Source organism: Manis pentadactyla, chromosome 7 (genome assembly GCF_030020395.1).
Source record: "Manis pentadactyla isolate mManPen7 chromosome 7, mManPen7.hap1, whole genome shotgun sequence".
Taxonomy (NCBI): Eukaryota; Metazoa; Chordata; class Mammalia; order Pholidota; family Manidae; genus Manis; species Manis pentadactyla.
In genome coordinates this window covers 92163057-92182145 of record NC_080025.1, presented here as the reverse complement: position 1 = coordinate 92182145, position 19089 = coordinate 92163057, and the positions used below count along the sequence as shown (strand labels likewise).

At 36.4% G+C, this 19089-nt stretch overlaps 1 protein-coding gene across 7 annotated transcripts in view; it reads left to right on the top strand.

The window, feature by feature from the left end:
• SNX13 (sorting nexin 13) overlaps positions 1 to 19089 on the top strand; it is a 150902-nt gene that overhangs the window by 52370 nt on the left and 79443 nt on the right. For 6 of the 7 annotated variants that reach the window (XR_008998504.1, XM_057504566.1, XM_036894459.2 and 3 more), the window contains 3 exons: positions 556 to 658; positions 15274 to 15363; positions 16395 to 16516. Coding sequence is in view for 6 of the 7 variants with exons in the window: in XM_057504566.1 (XP_057360549.1) it covers positions 556 to 658; positions 15274 to 15363; positions 16395 to 16516 (315 nt within the window). In the remaining variant the exon portion in view is untranslated. Of the gene's footprint in view, positions 1 to 555; positions 659 to 15273; positions 15364 to 16394; positions 16517 to 19089 lie in introns of those variants that run through there. The other variant, XM_036894462.2, reaches the window with a different exon arrangement.

Here is a 19089-nt window from a genome sequence, read left to right as displayed (position 1 = left end):
TCTAAACCATATTTATCTTACCTTGATTCTGTAATTGTTTTAAAAATAACCTTTTGGAATATATTTCTTTTTTAAATTCTGGGCTTATTTTAAACAAATCATAAATTGGATCACTTTTTTCCTGTATGGCCTTTGTTTTATTGTATTTTCATAGTGGCAAGTTACATTAATATCTCATGTTAATTAGTTAACAAAATTATAAGAGTGTGTGACTTAGCTATGGATTTAGATCTTGTTTGTCTTTATCCTTTATTATTAGCTAGCCTTCTTATTTAATGAGAGCTGATTTTCCTTAAGTTTGAAAATATTGCCTGAGATTCTTTACTCATATATTGGTTGAAAACTTTCACGGGCATTATATGTAAATTTACAGATGTATAGTTGTTTTAAATTTTAGAACATAACAAAATCTGTCAGTTCCTTTCTTTAACAAAGTCACAAACTGAGTTTAGTGATGATGGCTATCTATTAAATCAGAAAAATATATTTGGTAATAGATGTGTTAAATTATAGTAAAACCTTGTTTTTGTATCTGTAATTAATTTTTTTTCCCAGGGGTTTTGTGGTTACTCTCCTATTTGGGAAAACAAACTCAGAGAAGTACCTAGAGCAGTGTGAACACTCTTTTCTTCCTCCAACATCAACTGGGATTCCTAAGGTAAATAGGGTAAAAGATGTAACACCTTGAAGTCCTGTTATATGCACTGATAATAATGTGATTTTCTGTATATGGCTTGGCAGATTGTCTTATAATTTGCTAGCACTGACTATTAATTTATGGGAGACAAATGTGATCATGCTTGGAAATGTATTTTAAAAGATCACCTTGAAAACTTTTTTAGTGTTAGATATTAAAAGTGGGAACGCGAATTTGAGGAAAAGATAGAAATTCGGCGTCTTTTCCTACTATCTTAACATAGAATTTCAAAGCATCATTCATATGATTTGTGGAAATGTCAATGAATATACTGTTTCGAATGAAATAAATTCCATATGAACCAGAGGGAAGAAAATGGGCACTTTTTCTTTAACTCACTTGAAAATACATATATAAAAATATAGCTTGCAAGAGGCTCTTTAATAGTGTAGTTTTATAGTTTTTCTATTATGTTTAAAAAATAGTCTCTAAATAAGATTGGAATTGCCTTCAATTCTTATGGATTGGACTGGTATGAAGAGAGACAAATGGTTTGGAGTTGATGCCATTAACTTAACTTTACAATTATTGACTTAACCCATTATGTGCTAAGATGTAGGAGATGCAGGGAAAGTAATACACAATATTATTGTATATTGCTGACACAAAAGAATTTTAGCCTATCCTACTTTCATATTGATAGATATTTTTTTCTAATACCTATTGTAACTTTTAAAATAACATCAGACTTTTTTCTGTCCCTCTTAGGATTCCCATTAATGTGTATTCTTTTAGTTTGCTCAGAAAATCTTTCTGAGGAAATGAACCTTTTCTTTTTTTTTAAGTCACTTTGTAGCCATCCATAGTTCCCGTTCATTTGAGTGGTACATATAAGAGATGGGAAGTACTTTAAGAAAATAAGATCCTAAACAGTTATTACTTAGTCAAGACTGATTATAATAATTAATATTAAGTAACACTATTTCATACACATTAACTTAATTATTAACATCTTATCATATAATTATAATAATACATATTATAAAGATGTACTTTATAATTATTATTTAGTCCATGGTATAAAAAATGGTGATTTTGCAATGGAATATTATTTAGCCATAGAAAAGAAATCCTGCCATTTGCAACAACATGGATGAACCTAGTGGGTATTATGCTAAGTGAAATAAGCCAGGCAGAGAAAGACAAGTAACAAACATATGGTTTCACTTATTTAGGGAATATAAACCAAAATAAAACAAATGAAAAAAATGGTAGTGGAACTCATAGACACTGAGAAATGACTGGTGGTTACCATGGGGAAAGGGTTGGCAGGCTGGGTGGAGAGGGTGAGGGGGATAAAAGGGCACAAAAATTCTTAATCATAATGTAAGTTGGTCACAGGAATAGTAGTACAGCATGGGGAATATAGCCAATGATTCTCTAACATCTTCCTATGTTGACAGATAGTAGCTGCACTAGTGGGGGTGAGAATTTTATAATATGAGTAACTGTTGAACCACTGTGTTGTATATTTGAAACCAGTGTAAGATTGTATATCAATGATACTTCAATAAAAACAAAGACACTAAAAAAGGAAAAAAACAGTGATTTTGATTTGCTGTTTCTAAAATGATGTATGTTTAAAAAATTTTTTTTATTAAGGTATCATCGATATGCAATCTTATGAAAGTTTCACATGAGCAACATTGTGCTTACTACATGGACCCATATTATCAAGTCTCCCCCAAACACATCCCATTTCAGTCACTCTCCATCAGCATAGTAAGATGCTATAGAGTCACTACTTATCTTCTCTGTGCTATACTGCCATCCCTGTAACCCCCCTACATTATGTGTGCTAATAATAATACCCCTTAATCCTTTTCTCCCTTGCTCCTCACACCCTTTCCCTTTTGTAATCACTAGTGCCTTCTTGGAGTCTGAGAGTATGCTGTTGTTTTGTTCCTTCAGTTTTGCTTTGTTATTATACTCCACAGATGAGTGAAATCATTTGGTACTTGCCTTTCTCCTCCACCTGGCTTATTTCATTGAGCATAATACACACCAGATCCATCCAAACTGTTGCCAATGGTAGGATTTCTGTTCTTGTGGCAAAATAATATTGCATTGTGTATATGTACCACATCTTCTTTAGTCATTCATCTATTGGTGGACACTTAAGTTGCTTCTATATATTGGTTATTGTAAATAGTGCTGCAGTAAACATAGGGGTGCATATGTCTTTTTGAATCTGTGATACTATTTTCTTTGGGTAAATTCTTAGGAGTGGAATTCCTGGATCAAATGGTATCTCTATTTTTAGTTTTAGCAATGTCCATGTTGCTTTCAACAATGGTTGAACTAATTTACATTCCCACCAACAATGTAGGAGGGTTCCCCTTTCTCCGCTTCCTCACCAGCATTTGTTGTTCCTTGTCATTTGGATGCTGGCCATCCTAACTGGTGTGAGGTGATATACCATTGTGGTTTTAATTTGCATTTTCCTGATGATTAGCGATGTGGAGCGTCTTTTCATGTGCCTGTTGGCCATCTGAATTTCTTTGGAGAAGTGTCTGTTCATATCCTTCACCCATTTTTTCATCAGGTTATTTGCTTTTTGGGTGTTGAGGCATGTGAATTTTTTATATATTTTGGATGTTAACCCCTTATTGGATATATCACTTATGAATATATTCTCCCATACTATAGGATGCCTTTTGTTCTGCTGATGGTATCCTTTGCTATACAGAAGTTTTTAGTTTGATGTAGTCCTATTTGTTCATTTTTGCTTTTGTTTCCCTTGCCATATTCAAGAGATTTTTGCCTATATTCTTCTAAGAGTTTTATGGTTTCATGACTTCCATTCAGGTCTTTGATACATTTCAAGTTTTTTTTTGTATATGGAGTTAGACAATAATCCAGGTTCATTCTCTTACATGTAGCTATTCAAATTTGCCAACACTAGTTGTTGAAGAGGCTGTCATTTCTCCTTTGTATATCCATGGTTCCATTATCATAAATTAATTGGCCTATATGTGTGGGTTTATATCTGGGCTCTCTATTCTATTCTATTGATCTATGGGTCTGTTCTTGTCTCAGTACCAAATTGTCTTGATTACTGTAGCTTTGTAGTAGAGCTGGAAGTTGGGGAGTATAATCTCCCCAGCTTTATTCTTCCTTCTCAGGATTGCTTTGGTTATCCTAGGTCTTCTGTGGTTCCATATGAATCTTAGAACTGTTCTAGTTTATAAAAGAATACTGTTGGTATTTTGATAGGCATTGCATGAATTTGTAGATTGTTTTAGGCAGGATGGCCGTTTTGACAATATTAATTCTTCCTATCCATGATCATGAGATGTATTTCTACTTATTGGTGTCTTCTTTAATTTCTCTCACCAGTGTCTTGTAGTTTTCAGGGTATAGGTGTTTCACCTCCTTGGTTAGGTTTATTCCTAGGTATTTTATTCTTTTTGATGGAATTGTGAATGGAATTGTTTTCCTGATTTCTCTTTCTGCTTTGTAATTTTTAGTATATAGGAATGCAGCAGATTTCTGTGTATTAATTTCGTATCCTGCAACTTTGCTGAATCTTGTTATTCTGATAGTGTTTTTATGGAGTCTTTAGGGTGTTCAATATGTAATATCTTGTCATTTGTAAATAGTGACAATTTAATTTCTTCCATACCAATTTGGATGCCTTTTGTCTATCTGTTGTCTGATAGCTGTGGCTAGGACCTCCAGTACTATGTTGAATAAAAGTGGGGAGAGTGGGCATCCTTGTCTTGTTCCTAATCTAAGGGGAAAGGCTTTCAGTTTTTCACTGTTAAGTAGGATATTGGCTGTGGGTTTGTAGTATATGGCCTTTATTATGTTGAGGTATGTGCTCTCTATACCCATTTTGTTAAGAGTTTTTATCATGAATGGATGTTAAATTTTGTCAAATGCTTTTTCAGCATCTATTGAGATGATCATATGCTTTTTGTCCTTATTTTTGTTGATGTGGTGTATAATGCTGATGGATTTTTGAGTGTTGTATCATCCTTACATCCCTGGAATGAATCCCACTTGGTCATGATGGATGATTTTTTTTTGAATTCGGATTGCTAATGTTTGTTGAGTATTTTACAGCTATGTTCATCAGCAATATTGGTCCGTAGTTTTCTTTTTTTATGGTGTCTTTGCCTGGTTTTGGTATTAGGGTGATGCTGGCTTCATAGAATGAGTTTGGAAGTATTCCCTCCTCTTCTACTTATCAGAAAACTTTAAGGAGGAAGAATATTATGTTTTCTCTAAGTGTTTGATAAAATTCACTGGTGAAACCATCTGGTGAGTTGTGTTGTTCTTAGGTAGTTTTTTGGTTACCAGTCCAATTTCAGTGCTGGTAATTTGTTCAGATTTTCTGTTTCTTCTTTGGTCAGTCTTGGAAGGTTGTATTTTTCTATCCATTTCTCAAGGTTTTTCAATTTGTTAGCATATAATTATTCATAGTATTCTCTAATACTAATTTATATTTCTCTGGTGTCTATTGATGTTTCCTTTCTCATTTCTGATTCTGTTTATGTTTGTAGACTCTCTTTTTTCTTGATAAGTCTGGCTAGGAGTTTATCTGTTTTGTTTATTTTCTCAAAAAAATCAGTTCCTGGTTTCATTGATTCTTTCTGTTATTTTATTCTTCTCAATTTTATTTATTTCTGCTCTGATCTTTATTATGTTCCTCTTTCTTCTTTTTCTATTTTCATTAATTGTGAGTTATACTGTTCATTTAGGATTGTTCTTCATTGTTCAGATAAGCCTGTATTGCTATATACTTTCCTCTTAGAATTGCCTTCACTAAATCCCACAGAAGTTGGCATGTTGAGTTGTTGTTTTCATTTGTCTTCATATATTGCTTAATTTCTCCTTTTATTTGGTCATTGATTCATTGATTATTTAAGAGTATGTTGTTAAATCTCCATGTGTTTGTGGGCTTTTTGTTTTCTTTGCATAATTTATTTGTGGTATTATACCACTGTGGTCTGAGAAGCTGGTTGGTACAATTCCAGTCCTTTTGAATTTACTGAGGCTCTTTTTGTGGCCTAGTATGATCTATTCTAGAAAATGTTCCATGTGCGCTTGAGGAGAATGTGTATCCTATTTCTTTTGGGTTGAGTTTTCTGTAGCTGTCTGTTAGGTCCATCTATTCTAATGTGTTGTTCAGTGCCTCTTCGTCCTTCTTATTTTCTGTCTGGTTGATCTGTCCTCTGAATGAGTGGTGTGTCTCCTCAAATGAGTGCATTGCATTCTATTTCCTATGTTGGGTGCATAGATATTTATAGTGGTTATATCCTCTTGTTGGACTGATCCCTTTATCATTAAGTAGTGTCCTTCTTTGCCTTTTGTGACTCTGTTTTGAAGTCTATTTTGTCTGATACAAATACTGCAACTCCTTTTTCTCCCTATTATTTGCATGAAATATCTGCATGAAATATCTTTGTCCATCTCTTCACCTTTAGTCTGTTTATGTCTTTGGGTTTAAAGTGAGTCTCTTATAGGCAGCATATAGATGCATCTTGTTTTTTAATCCATTCTGTAACTCTATGTGTTTTGAATGGTGCTTCAGTTCTTTAACATTTAAGGTGATTATTGGTAGATACGTACTTATTACCATTGCAGGCTTTAGATTCGTGGTTACCAAAGGTTCAAGGGCAGCTTCCTAACTGTCTAACAGTCTAACTTAACTCATTTAGTATGCTATTACAAACACAATCTAAAGGTTTTTTTTTTCCCCAATTCTTTTTCTTCTTCTTCCACTCTATACGTTAGGTGTCATATTCTGTGCTTTTTGTGTATACCTTGACTGACTTTGTGGGTAGTTGATTTAATTTTGCATCTGCTTAGTAATTGAATGTGGTTTTATTTTCCTTTACTGTGGTTTTATTTTCTGTTCAGCCTTAGGAGCACTTTCATCTATAGCAGTCCCTTGAAAATAAACTGTAGAGATGGTTTGTGGAAAATAAATTACCTCAACTTTTGCTTATCTGGAAATTGTTTAATCCTTGCTTCAAATTTCAATGATACTCTTTCTGGGTAGAGTATTCTTGGTTAGTGGCCCTTCTGTTTTGTTGCATTAAAATATCACGCCACTCCCTTCTGGCCTATAAGGTTTCTACTGAGAAGTCTGATGACAGTCTGATGGGTTTTTCTTTGTATGTGATCTTTTTTTCTCTGGCTACTTTTAATACTCTGTTCTTGTTCTTGATATTTGCCATTTTAATTGTATCTCTTGGTGTTGTCTTCCTTGGGTTCCTTGTGTTTGGAGATTTGTGCACTTCATGGCCTGAGAGACTATTTCCTTTCCCCAACTGTGGAAGTTTTCAGCAATTATTTCCTCAAAGACACTTTCTATCCCCTTTTCTCTATCCTCTTCTGGTTCCCCTGTAAGGCAAATATTATTTTGTTTTGATTGGTCGCAGAGTTGTGTTAGTATTTCATTCCTAGAGATCCTTTTTTCTGTGTGTGCACAGCTGCTTTTTATTTCTGTTCTCTAATTTCTATTCCATTTACTGGCTTCTCTACCTCTTCTAATATGCTTTTAAATCCATCTATTGTATGTTTGATTTCAGATACTGTGTTTTCAAAGTTCCTTTCTCTTTCTTGAAGTCATCCCTCAGTTTCTGAATATTTTTCTGTAGCTCTGTGAGTATGTTTATGATTTTTATTTTGAAATCTTAATAAGTAGATTGGTGATTTCAGTTTCACTGAGCCCTCTTTCTGGTGTTTGACAGATTTTGGTTTGTACAAGGTTCTGTTGCTGCTTTGTATTTCTGACAGATAATATGTAATAACTTTGTGTAAACTGTGCCCTCTAGTGCCCAGAAGGTATACTCTGTGGAGCTGCCCAGCACCTGGATTGATGACGGTGTTCACAGGCGTGCAGCGTGGGTGCCTTCTGGGAAGAAAGAGCTCTTTTCTGCTGCCCAGCTGCAGTGCCTACCTGCCTCCACTGCCTGGGCCAGTGGGCTGAGCGCTCAGCAAGCAACCTCTGCGTTATGGCTCTTTGGCGGGGCTGCCATCTGACTGGCCTGGTCCAATTGTGGGGGCTTGCAGGTTTGCGAACTGGCCCCGGGAGGAAGGAGCAGCATGTTGCATATCATGGTTGGGCCTCTGCTCTTCATTGCCAGCCAGGGAGATGGAGCCCCTGAAGCTCCTGAAACTTCCCAACCTGCTGGTCTGAGTGTGCTGGCACAATTTTGTCCACATGTCCTTTCTCCTGAGCATCTAGCTCTGTGTAATCTTTGCCCCTTTTGCAGCCCTTTCACTGCTGGGAAGTCTTTCAAAGCACCTCACCTGGGTTTTGTCCCAGAGTGGCCAGTTGTGGGCACCTGTTCTCCACAAGCGGCTGGAATCTCAGTCTCTCCAAGTATTCCACCTGTCTTTGCTTTCCAACCCCTCTAATCTCCAGAGCACCATGTCATGTGGTTTTGTGCTCCCAGAGCAGAACTCCAGGGCTGGGTGTTTAGCAGTCCCAGACTTTCCCTCCATCCCTGCTCTGTTTCTCTTCCTCTTGCCTGTGAGCTTGAGTTGGGGTGGGGCTTGGGTCCTGCTGGATTACAGCTTTGCTGCTTTAACCTTTTCCGTGAGGTCTCCTTTTTTCTGCAGATGTAAGCCATCTGTTGCAGTTGTCTTGCTGGTCGCTCCTCATAATTAGTTGTATTTGCTGTATTTTTGTGTTACATGTGTTTTTGGGAGGAGGATTCTGACTCACTTCTCACACTGCCATCATTTATTTCCCTAAAATGATGTATTTTTTTTTTTGGAATCATTAATCTATAATTACATGAAGAACATAGGCTCCCCTCTTCACCAAGTCCCCCCCACAAACCCCATTACAGTCACTGTCCATCAGCATAGTAAGATGCTGTAAAATCACTACTTGTCTTCTCTGTGTTGCACAGCCCTCCCTGTGCCCCCACACACACATTATACATGCTAATCATAATGCCCCCTTTCTTTTTACCCGCCCTTATCAGTCCCTTCCCACCCATCCTCCCCAGTCCCTTTCCCTTTGGTACCTGTTAGTGCTTTCTTGGGTTCTGTGATTCTGCTGCTGTTTTGTTCCCTCAGTTTTTCCTTGTTCTTATACTCCACATATGAGTGAAATCATTTGGTACTTGTCTTTCTCTGCCTGGCTTATTTCACTGACCATAATACCCTCTAGCTCCATCCATGTTGTTGCAAGTGGTAGGATTTGTTTTCTTCTTATGGCTGAATAATATTCCATTGTGTATATGTACCACTTCTTCTTTATCCATTCATCTACTGATGGACACTTAGGTTGCTTCCATTTCTTGGCTATTGTAAGTAGTGCTGGATTAACATAGGGGTGCATCTGTCTTTTTCAAACTGGGCTGCTGTATTCGTAGGGTAAATTCCTAGAAGTGGAATTCCTAGGTCAAATGGTATTTCCATTTTGGGCTCTTCGAGGAACCTCCATATTACTTTCCACAATAGTTGAACTAATTTACATTCCCACCAGCAGTGTAGGAGGGTTCCCGTTTCTCCACAGCCTCGCCAACATTTGTTGTTGTTTGTCTTTTGGATGGTGGCGATCCTTACTGGTGTGAGGTGATATCTCATTGTGGTTTTAATTTGCATTTCTCTGATGATTAGCGATGAGGAACATCTTTTCATGTGTCTGTTGGCCATCTGAATTTCTTCTTTGAAGAACTGTCTGTTCAGCTCCTCTGCCCCTTTTTTAATTGGATTGTTTGCTTTTTGTTTGTTGAGGTGCATGAGCTCTTTATATATTTTGGATGTCAGCCTTTTATCGGGTCTGTCATTTATGAATATATTCTCCTGTTCTGTCAGATGCCTTTTGTTCTGTTGATGGTGTCCTTTGCTGTACAGAAGCTTTTTAGCTTGATATAGTCCCACATGTTCATTTTTGCTTTTGTTTCCCTTGCCCAGGGAGATATGTTCATGAAGAAGTCACTCATGTTTATGTCCAAGAGATATTTGCCTATGTTTTTTTCTAAGAGTTTTATGGTTTCATGAGTAACATTCAGGTCTTTGACCATTTTAAATTAACCTTTGTGTATGGGGTTAGAGAGTGATCCAGTTTCATTCTCTTACATGTAGCTGTCTGGTTTTGCCAGCACCAACTGTTGAAGAGACTGTCATTTCCCCATTGTATGTCCATGGCTCCTTTATCATATATTGATTGACCATATATGTTTGGGTTAATGTCTGGAGCCTCTATTCTGTTCCACTGGTCTGTGGCTCTGTTCTTGTGCCAGTACAAAATTGTCTTGATTACTGTGGCTTTGTAGTAGAGCTTGAAGTTGGGAAGTGAGATCCCCCCCCCAATTTATTCTTCCTTCTCAGCGTTGTTTGGCTATTCAGGGTCTTTGGTGTTTCCATATGAATTTTTGAACTTTTTATTCCAGTTCGTTGAAGAATGCTGTTGGTAATTTGAGAGGGATTGCTTTGAATCTGTCTATTGCTTTGGGCAAGATGGCCATTTTGGCAATATTCTTCCTAGCCAAGAGCATGGGATGAGTTTCCATTTGTTAGTGTCCTCTTTTATTTCTCTTAAGAGTGTCTTATAGTTTTCAGAGTATAGGTCTTTCACTTCCTTGGTTAGGTTTATTCCTAGGTATTTTATTCTTTTTGATGCAATTGTGAATGGAATTGTTTTCTGATTTTTCTTTCTATTAGTTCATTGTTAGTGTATAGGAAAGCCACAGATTTCTGTGTATTAATTTTGTATCCTGCAACTTTGCTGAATTCTGATATTAGTTCTAGTAGTTTTGGAGTCTTTAGGGTTTTTTATGTACAATATCATGTCATCTGCAAATAGAGACAGTTTGACTTCTTCTTTACCAATCTGGATTCCTCGTATTTCTTTGTGTTGTCTAATTGCCATGGCTAGGACATCCAGTACTATGTTGAATAACAATGGGGAGAGTGGGCGTCCATGTCTTGTTCCTGATCTCAGAGCAAAAGCTTTCAGCTTCTCGCTATTCAGTATGATGTTGGCTGTGCGTTTATCCGATATGGTCTTTATTATGTTGAGGTATTTGCCCTCTATACCCATTTTGTTTAGAGTTTTTATCATGAATGGATGTTGAATTTTGTCGAATGCTTTTTCAGCATCTATGGAGATGGTCATGTGGTTTTTGGTCTTCTTTTTGTTTATGTGGTGGATGATTTTGATGGATTTTCGAATGTTGTACCATCCTTGATTCCTTGAGATGAATCCCACTTGGTCATGGTGTATGATCCTCTTCATGTATTTTTGAATTCGGTTTGCTAATATTTTGTTGAGTATTTTTGCATCTATGTTCATCAGGGATATTGGTCTGTAGTTTTCTTTTTTGGTGGTGTCTTTGCCTGGTTTTGGTATTAGGGTGCTGTTGACTTCATAGAATGAGTTTGGGAGTATTCCCTCCTCTTCTATTTTTTGCAAAACTTTGAGGAGAATGGGTATTGTGTCTTCTCTGTATGTCCCATGAAATTCCAAGGTAAATCCATCTGGCCCGGGTGTTTTGTTCTTTGGTAGTTTTTTGATTAGCACTTCAGTTTTGTTGCTGGTGATTGGTCTGTTTAGATTTTGTGTTTTTTCCTTGATCAGTTTTGGAAGGTTTTATTTTTCTAGGAAATTGTCCATGTTTTCTAGCTTTTCCAGCTTGTTAGCATATAGGTTTAGATTTTCTGTTTCTTTCTGGGTCAATCTTGGAAGGTTGTATTTTTCTAGGAAGTTGTCCATTTCTCCTAGGTTTCCCAGCTTGTTAGCATATAGGTTTTCATAGTATTCTCTAATAATTCTTTGTATTTCTGCGGGGTCTGTCGTGATTTTTCCTTTCTCGTTTCTGATTCTGTTGATGTGTGTTGACTCTTTTTCTCTTAATAAGTCTGGCTAGAGGCTTATCTATTTTGTTTATTTTCTCAAAAAACCAGCTCTTGGTTTCATTGATTTTTTTTTCTATTGTTTTATTCTTCTCAATTTTATTTATTTCTTCTCTGATCTTTATTGTGTCCCTCCTTCTGCTGACTTTAGGCCTCTTTTGTTCTTTTTCCAATTTTGATAATTGTGACTTTAGACTATTCATTTGGGATTGTTCCTCATTCTTTAAATATGCCTGGATTGCTATGTACTTTCCTCTTAAGACTGCTTTCACTGTGTCCCACAGAATTTGAGGCTTTGTGTTATTGTTGTCATTTGTCTCCATATATTGCTAGATCTCTATTTTAATTTGGTCATTGATCCATTGATTATTAGGAGCATGTTGTTAAGCTTCCATGTATTTGTGAGCCTTTTTGCATTTTTTGTGCAGTTTATTTCTAGTTTTATACCTTTTTGGTCTGAAAAGTTGGTTGGTGGAATTTCAGTCTTTTTTTATTTACTGAGGCTCTTTTTGTGGCCTAGTATGTGGTCTATTCTGGACAATGTTCCATGTACACTTGAGAAGAATGTGTATCCTGTTGCTTTTGGATGTAGAGTTCTATAGATGTCTGTCAGGTCCATCTGTTCTAGTGTGTTGTTCAGTGCCTCTATGTCCTTACTTATTTTCTGTCTGTTGGATCTATCCTTTGGAGTGAGTGTCGTGCTGAAGTCTCCTAAAATGAATGCATTGCATTTTATTTCCTCCTTTAATTCTTTTAGTATTTCTTTCACATATGCTGGTGCTCCTGTATTTGATGCATATATATTTATAATGGTTATATCCTCTTGTTGGGGTGACCCCTTTATCAGTATATAATGTCCTTCTTTATCTCTTGTTACTTTCTTTGTTTTCAAGTCTGTTTTGTCTGATACTAGTACTGCAACACCTGCTTTTTCTCCCTGTTGTTTGCATGAAATATCTTTTTCCACCTCTTGACTTTTAGTCTGTGCATGTCTTTGGGTTTTAGCTGAGTCTCTTGTGAGCAGCATATAGATGGGTCTTGCTTTTTTATCCATTCTATTACTCTGTGTCTTTTGATTGGTGCATGTAAATGATTTACATTTAGGGTGATTATTGAAGGATATGTACTTATTGCCATTGCAGGCTTTAGATTTGTGGTTACCAAAGGTTCAAGGTTAGCTTCTTTACTATCTTACTGTATAACTTAACTTGTTTATTAAGCTATTATAAACACTATCTGATGGTTCTTTATTTCTCTCCTTTCTTATTTCTCCTCCTCCATTCTTTATATGTTGGGTGTTTTATTCTGTGCTCTTTTGTGTTTCCTTTAACTGCTTTTGTGGGTAGTTGATTTTATTTTTTTGCCTTTAGTTAATATTTGGTTGGTCTGCTTTCTTTTGTGTGATTTTATTTTCTCTGGTGACATCTGTTTAGCCTTAGGAGTGCTCCCATCTAGAGCAGTCCCTCTAAAATACCTTGTAGAGGTGGTTTGTGGGAGGTAAATTCCCTCAACTTTTGCGTGTCTGGGAATTGATTAATCCCTCCTTCATATTTAAATGATAATCGTGCTGGATTCAGTATCCTTGGTTCAAGGCCCTTCTGTTTCATTGCATTAAATATACCATGCCATTCTCTTCTGGCCTGTAAGGTTTCTGTTGAGAAGTCTGGTGATAGCCTGATGGGTTTTCCTTTGTAGGTGACCTTTTTTCTCTCTAGCTGCCTTTAAAACTCTGTCCTTGTCCTTGATCTTTGCCATTTTAGTTATTATGTTTCTTGGTGTTGTTCTCCTTGGGTCCCTTCTTTTGGGAGTTCTGTGTGCTCTCATGGTCTGAGCTACTATTTCCTCCCTGGTTTTGGGGAAATTTTCAGCAATTATTTTTCAAGTATACTTTCTGTCCCTTTTTCTCTCCTTCCTCTGGTACCCCTATAATGTGGATATTGTTCCTTTTGGATTGGTCGCACAGTTCTCTTACTATTGTTTCATTTCTGGAGATCCTTTCATCTCTCTCTGCTTCAACTTCTCTGCGTTCCTGTTGTCTGTTTTCTATTCCTTTAATGGCCCCTTGCATCTCATCCATTCTGCTTTTAAGTCCTTCCAGAGATTGTTTTATTTCTGTAGTCTCCCTCCCTACTTTGTCCGTTAGCTCTTGCATTTTTCTCTGCAGCTCTGTCAGCATGGTTATGACCTTTATTTTGAATTCTTTTTCAGGAAGATTGATTAGGTCTGTCTCCTGAAGCTCCTTCTCAGTGGTTGTCTCTGTTAGTCTGGTCTGGATCAAATTGTTCTGCCTTTTCATGGTGATAAAGGTTGTTGTGGGGAGTTGGCACGTGTGTCAGCCTTGAAAACGTCCTTTCTTGCTAGTCTGTTGCCTTCCTCTCCTGTGAGAATGGCGACCCCTAGTGGCTTGTGCTGGGTAGCTGTGTGCAGATGGGGTGTCTGATTCTTGCCCGGGCCGCTGTCAAGCTCAGCGCTGCTGCTGTGGGCATGGCCAGCCTCAGGCTGCTGCTACCCTTTGGCGAGGCCACACCGGATGGGTAATGGGCAGGAGGCTGTTTATTTATTGCCATGAGGGTCCTCCAAGCTATGCTGCTGCCTTGGGTGTTTGGGTGCCCGGAGTTCCCCAGGGATTCCCAGCTGCTAGGCAGAGTGCGCCAGGTCACTTCAGTGCAGCTGTGAGTCCCCTGTCCCTTTAAGTCTTTCAAAGAGCACTCGCTTTTCTTTTGTCCCAGGAGCACTGGCTGTGGGGAGCCACTCACAGATTTTACTGTCCCATTTCCCTGGTATTCAGCACACCACACACTGTGTGTCTGCGCTCCCAGTGTGGATGTCTAGGTCTGGGTATTTAGCAGTCCTGGGTTCCCTCTCCCTCCCCGCTCTGACTCCTCTCCTCACGCCCAGGAGCTGGGGTGGGGGGCACTCGGGTCCCTCCGGGCTGTGGTTTGTATCTTACCCCTTTGTGAGGTGCTGGGTTCTCACAGGTATAGATGTAGCCTGGCTGTTGTCCTGGTCTCTCTTTTAGGAATAGTTGTATTAGTTGTATTTTCAAAAATATATATGGTTTTGGGAGGAGATTTCCACTGCTCTACTCACAGTGCCATCTTGGCTCCTCCTAAAATGGTTTATTTTTTAATGAAAAAATTCTTAGAGAGCTTGAGTCATGAGTCATGATGTTTTATGTATAAACATTTTTGTTTTGGTTTGCATTTTAATTTGTAGAGTGTCCCACTACTTTTTACCCCATTTCCAGGCTACTGATATTTGTGAAGACCATAGAGAAATCTAGCAGTTAATTTTCTTTAGTGGTAAAAAATTATCCCTAAATAAATTAAAAATATATGTATTTGGCAGGTGGTTTACTGTTTTGTGCTCAGAAGGGGAAGTGGGAAAAGGGAGATTAATTAATAAAGACTGTTACTAAGTTGATTTACCTCAAAGACTAACTTATGGTTTTTAAGGTTCATCTAAATATGGCAACACTATATGTGTATATTTTCATTTATATCACATTCTGAATAATGTCTGCTGATTTATTTAAAGTTTTGAGAATAACAGTAGATTTTTTTCTGGGTGTCTGTTTTTGTCAACTTGAGAAATAGTGTTTGATTTATACCAGAGTCTCAAGGAAATAAAGTTATTTATTGTCTTGATGATAATGGCAAGGAAGTTACAATGAATATTCATTTATAAATAAACTTTGGAGATTTTAACTAACAAAAATTTTGTAGTAAAATGTTATGGTTTCCTTTCAGTGCTTAGAAGAAATGAAACGGGAAGCCAGGACTATAAAGATTGATAGAAGATTGACAGGTGCCAATATAATTGATGAGCCTCTTCAGCAAGTGAGTTTCAGTATGTGGTATTTGAATTGCATATATTGTGTGCTAGGTGTATTTCTTTTGAAACTACTAAGATAAAATCTTTGCTGTTTATGTTATGTGCCGGAAATTCATTATAACATTATCCTTGGATTCTGTACTTAAAGATGTTACATTATTTATAAACTCATATAGAATGATGTTGCTTACTTAATATTAAAGCTTTTTGGTTGAATTTGCATTTAGAAAAAAAGTTCTTACATATTTGATCATGTTCTATTTTATAGTGAAAAATGTTACAAGTTTAGTGGTTTGGTAAATCATACATTTTTTTCCCACTAGTTTTATCACTTTGAAAATGTTTATACATGGTTTGATCCAAAAATATTAAAATATTAGAATTAAAAAAAATGATTCATCCCTAAAATGTTTTTCATTGATATGTGCCTGATTATATGATTATAAATAATGTGTACTTTAAGATTTTGACATTTATTTGATAAATGAACCCTTATTTAGCTTATCTGCCTTTCCTAGAACATAAAGTATATTATTTTCTATTTATTGGCTAACCTAATACTGTTACCGATATCAAAGGTATTATAAATAGGTAAACCCCCTATGTCTTTTTTGAAATTTGACTACAATATATCTGATGATATAATCTTAGGAAATGGTTTCTTTTTGAGAATTAGAGTCCATCTACATTGTTTTGCATCATTCCATTATGTTGACTAAAACCCTGTATTATAGCATGGAAAATTTATTTTTTCTTCAAGATCCATCCTTATTTGAGTTTGGGTGGGGCTTGACCGTAGATAACTCTTTAATTGTTAAAAAACTTGGGCAGTGGATGAATTGGGATACCAAAATAAAGTTTTTTGAAGTAGTTTTTAATGTTTTGATGCTTTCGTAATGAAGGCATTGATTTACCACCATTATTTCTATGTAGAGAGTAAATATAAATAGGCAAATAGTCCTTTTAGGTTTTAGTTTACTGCTGTTACTTTTTAAATCCTAAAAAGTTGTATTATTTTCCAATATTTGTATTTTAGGTTATCCAGTTTTCCTTGAGGGATTATGTCCAGTATTGGTATTATACACTAAGTGATGATGAATCTTTTCTTCTTGAAATTAGACAGACTCTTCAAAATGCACTCATTCAGTTTGCTACCAGGTAAGATCACTGCATTGTATTATGCAGAAAAATTTAAATATATTCTACATACCAATATGTATGTATCCCCACTTTTAAATGGGTGGGGAAAGTTGATTATTAAAACTAGAACAGTAGATTAATTTTGTGGGATAACTCATTATAGAACCAGAGCCCTGAAAACCTCCGCTCCTTTAAATTTAAACTTTACATTTATAGAATGTTTATCTTGATTAAGCCCTGTTCTCTCAATCTATATTTTAGTTTTTTTCTCAGTGTCCATCATGTGACTTTTCAGTTTTTCATCCCACTTTTTTTCCTGTTCTCACAGTTGATCTGTTGTGAGTGCTGTGGAAATGGTTTCAGTATAACTGCTCTCTTACTTTTGACACGTATGTAATGGGAATCCTCTTAGAGCGGGAAGAAACCAAAGGAGCTTGTCAATGGAGAATGTTCAGTTTGTTTATTTGTTTTCAGAAGAGAAGTATATTTTGATGAGTTTGCTTTAAGAAACTTTTCTTGGGAATCCATGTCTGTGGCTTCCCTTTAAGTACATAATTAAACTTTGTTGGTTTTTTTTTTAATAGAAACTTTTTTCCTGTGAGATACACTATAATTATCACTTTGTAAAACCCCCTTATGTACTACTTCCTATATGACAATATTTTGTTCTTTGTCACTGTGCTTAAACTACTTGATGATTTGGAGGGCCATTTCATATCCAGAAATTTCTTTTTATAAGAAAGGATTTTGTTTGAATGAATTTTTTTTAGAAGATTTTACCACCCAGTTTCTACAAAGATTTCCCTACTAGCCTATAGCCTCAAGGCAGGAAGCTGCATATCTTGGGCACTAGTACACTCTCAGATTTGAAGGTGTTATTCTTCAGCCAACCCCTTCTTCACCTCTTAGGTTCTTGAAATATAGGCTTGGAGAGTCTTGGGGGATAGTTTTGCCCTAGGGCTCTTTCTGTGTTTTCACCTCTGTGAATATACATTATTTCCAGCTCATGCTGTCCTTTTGGGACTTTTTCTCTATAACTCAGTTGATCCTGAGCTTTAGAGTGGGAATTTAGTTCTTCAGTTTCAGGTCATTGGGAGGTCTGTGGTAAGGTTTATTGTTTGAACACTAACCTTACTTGTAGAGATACATTTGAGCTCCTCTCCCTTAGGATTAACAGCAAACATTTACAAAGTCCCAGACATTAATTACAACTGTAGACTCATTGAAAATACAAGAAACTATAATCAAAGAAGGTCAGAAATTGGATTGTTACCTCCTTTATTTCATATATGTAACATTGAGTATATTAGTTATTCTTTCAGATAACTCCTCTGAGTCATTCATTCACTGCTTCCTATTGCTAACACCATTCTAATCATTTTTTTTCCTTTGTAAGGGAGGGAATAAGAAGGGTTCATTATTCTGTCTGACCTCCTAAAACTGTATTAAAATGTAATAGTAAACAGTATATAAAACCACATTTTAGATCTGGAGAACTTTAAACTAGTGAGTGGAGGACTTGAATTTGCAATTACTTAGCTGTGGGATTGGGAGTATTTTAAACTCTTTGAACCTTGGTTGTTCTCTTATGTGAAATAAGCATAATAACACCTGCCCTGTTCTGCATTCCTCACAGGACTATGGTCAGGATCAAATTAATCTCTTCATTCAGCTAGTATTTTGTGCCCAGGTTGTACCAACCAGGTGCTGTGGGTACTGCAGTGAATAAAACAAAATCCCTGCCCAGTTGAATGTAATGAAAATAATACTGGTGAAATGTTTTGAAATTGTGAAGGAATTTTGAAATTTAAGTTCTTATGCCATGCAACATCCATAATTTCACAGATGAGGAAGCTAAGATCCAGAAGAACTAAGTGATTAGTCCAAGATTATCCAGTGAGTTGTGGGCAGGGTAAGAAATAGAATCAGAGATTGTTCTTAACAGCAGTGTTCTTTCCTCCATTCCTATTATGATTTGGATTATTTATTTTTGTTTTCCCACCTTTCTTTCCCTTAGTACGTAAAATTTTTCCCCTTCTGTAACATTCTATGCTATCAAGTTAAATATTTGGGTAATTACAGAAAGAACCAGTTTTTTTCCATTCTAGACTGATATTAATTTGTCTTTGTTTTGCCATTGGCCTTAAGTTTTGGCTCAAATTAGCTTCCCTGGAGTTTTATGTCCCTCACCTGTGAAAGGCTGATGATAACTAAGTTTATTTAGAGGGTGCTTTCAGGCTACAAATGATGGAATGTAAAGTCCCTAGTGTACAGTAGGCTCAGTAGTTATTTTGGCATGCCTTCTCTGTGAACGACTTTTTGTGCTATGTTGGCTTTTTAAAATTACTCCTAAAATGTTATGTCTTAACAAAGGCTTTCTGACTGCTTAAAACGCAGCATCAAGAAACTTAGTTCTTTTTACAATCATTTGAATACTACTTTAATCCTTGTTCTATGCTGTCAGCTGTGCAACGTGAAGCATATGACAGGATCACAAGTTAGCCCCTGTACTTTAAGTTACAATCTTATATAGGGGTCTTAACCAGGGTTCTTAACCCATGAAGCCCTGTTTTATTTCATTTTAAAAAGGG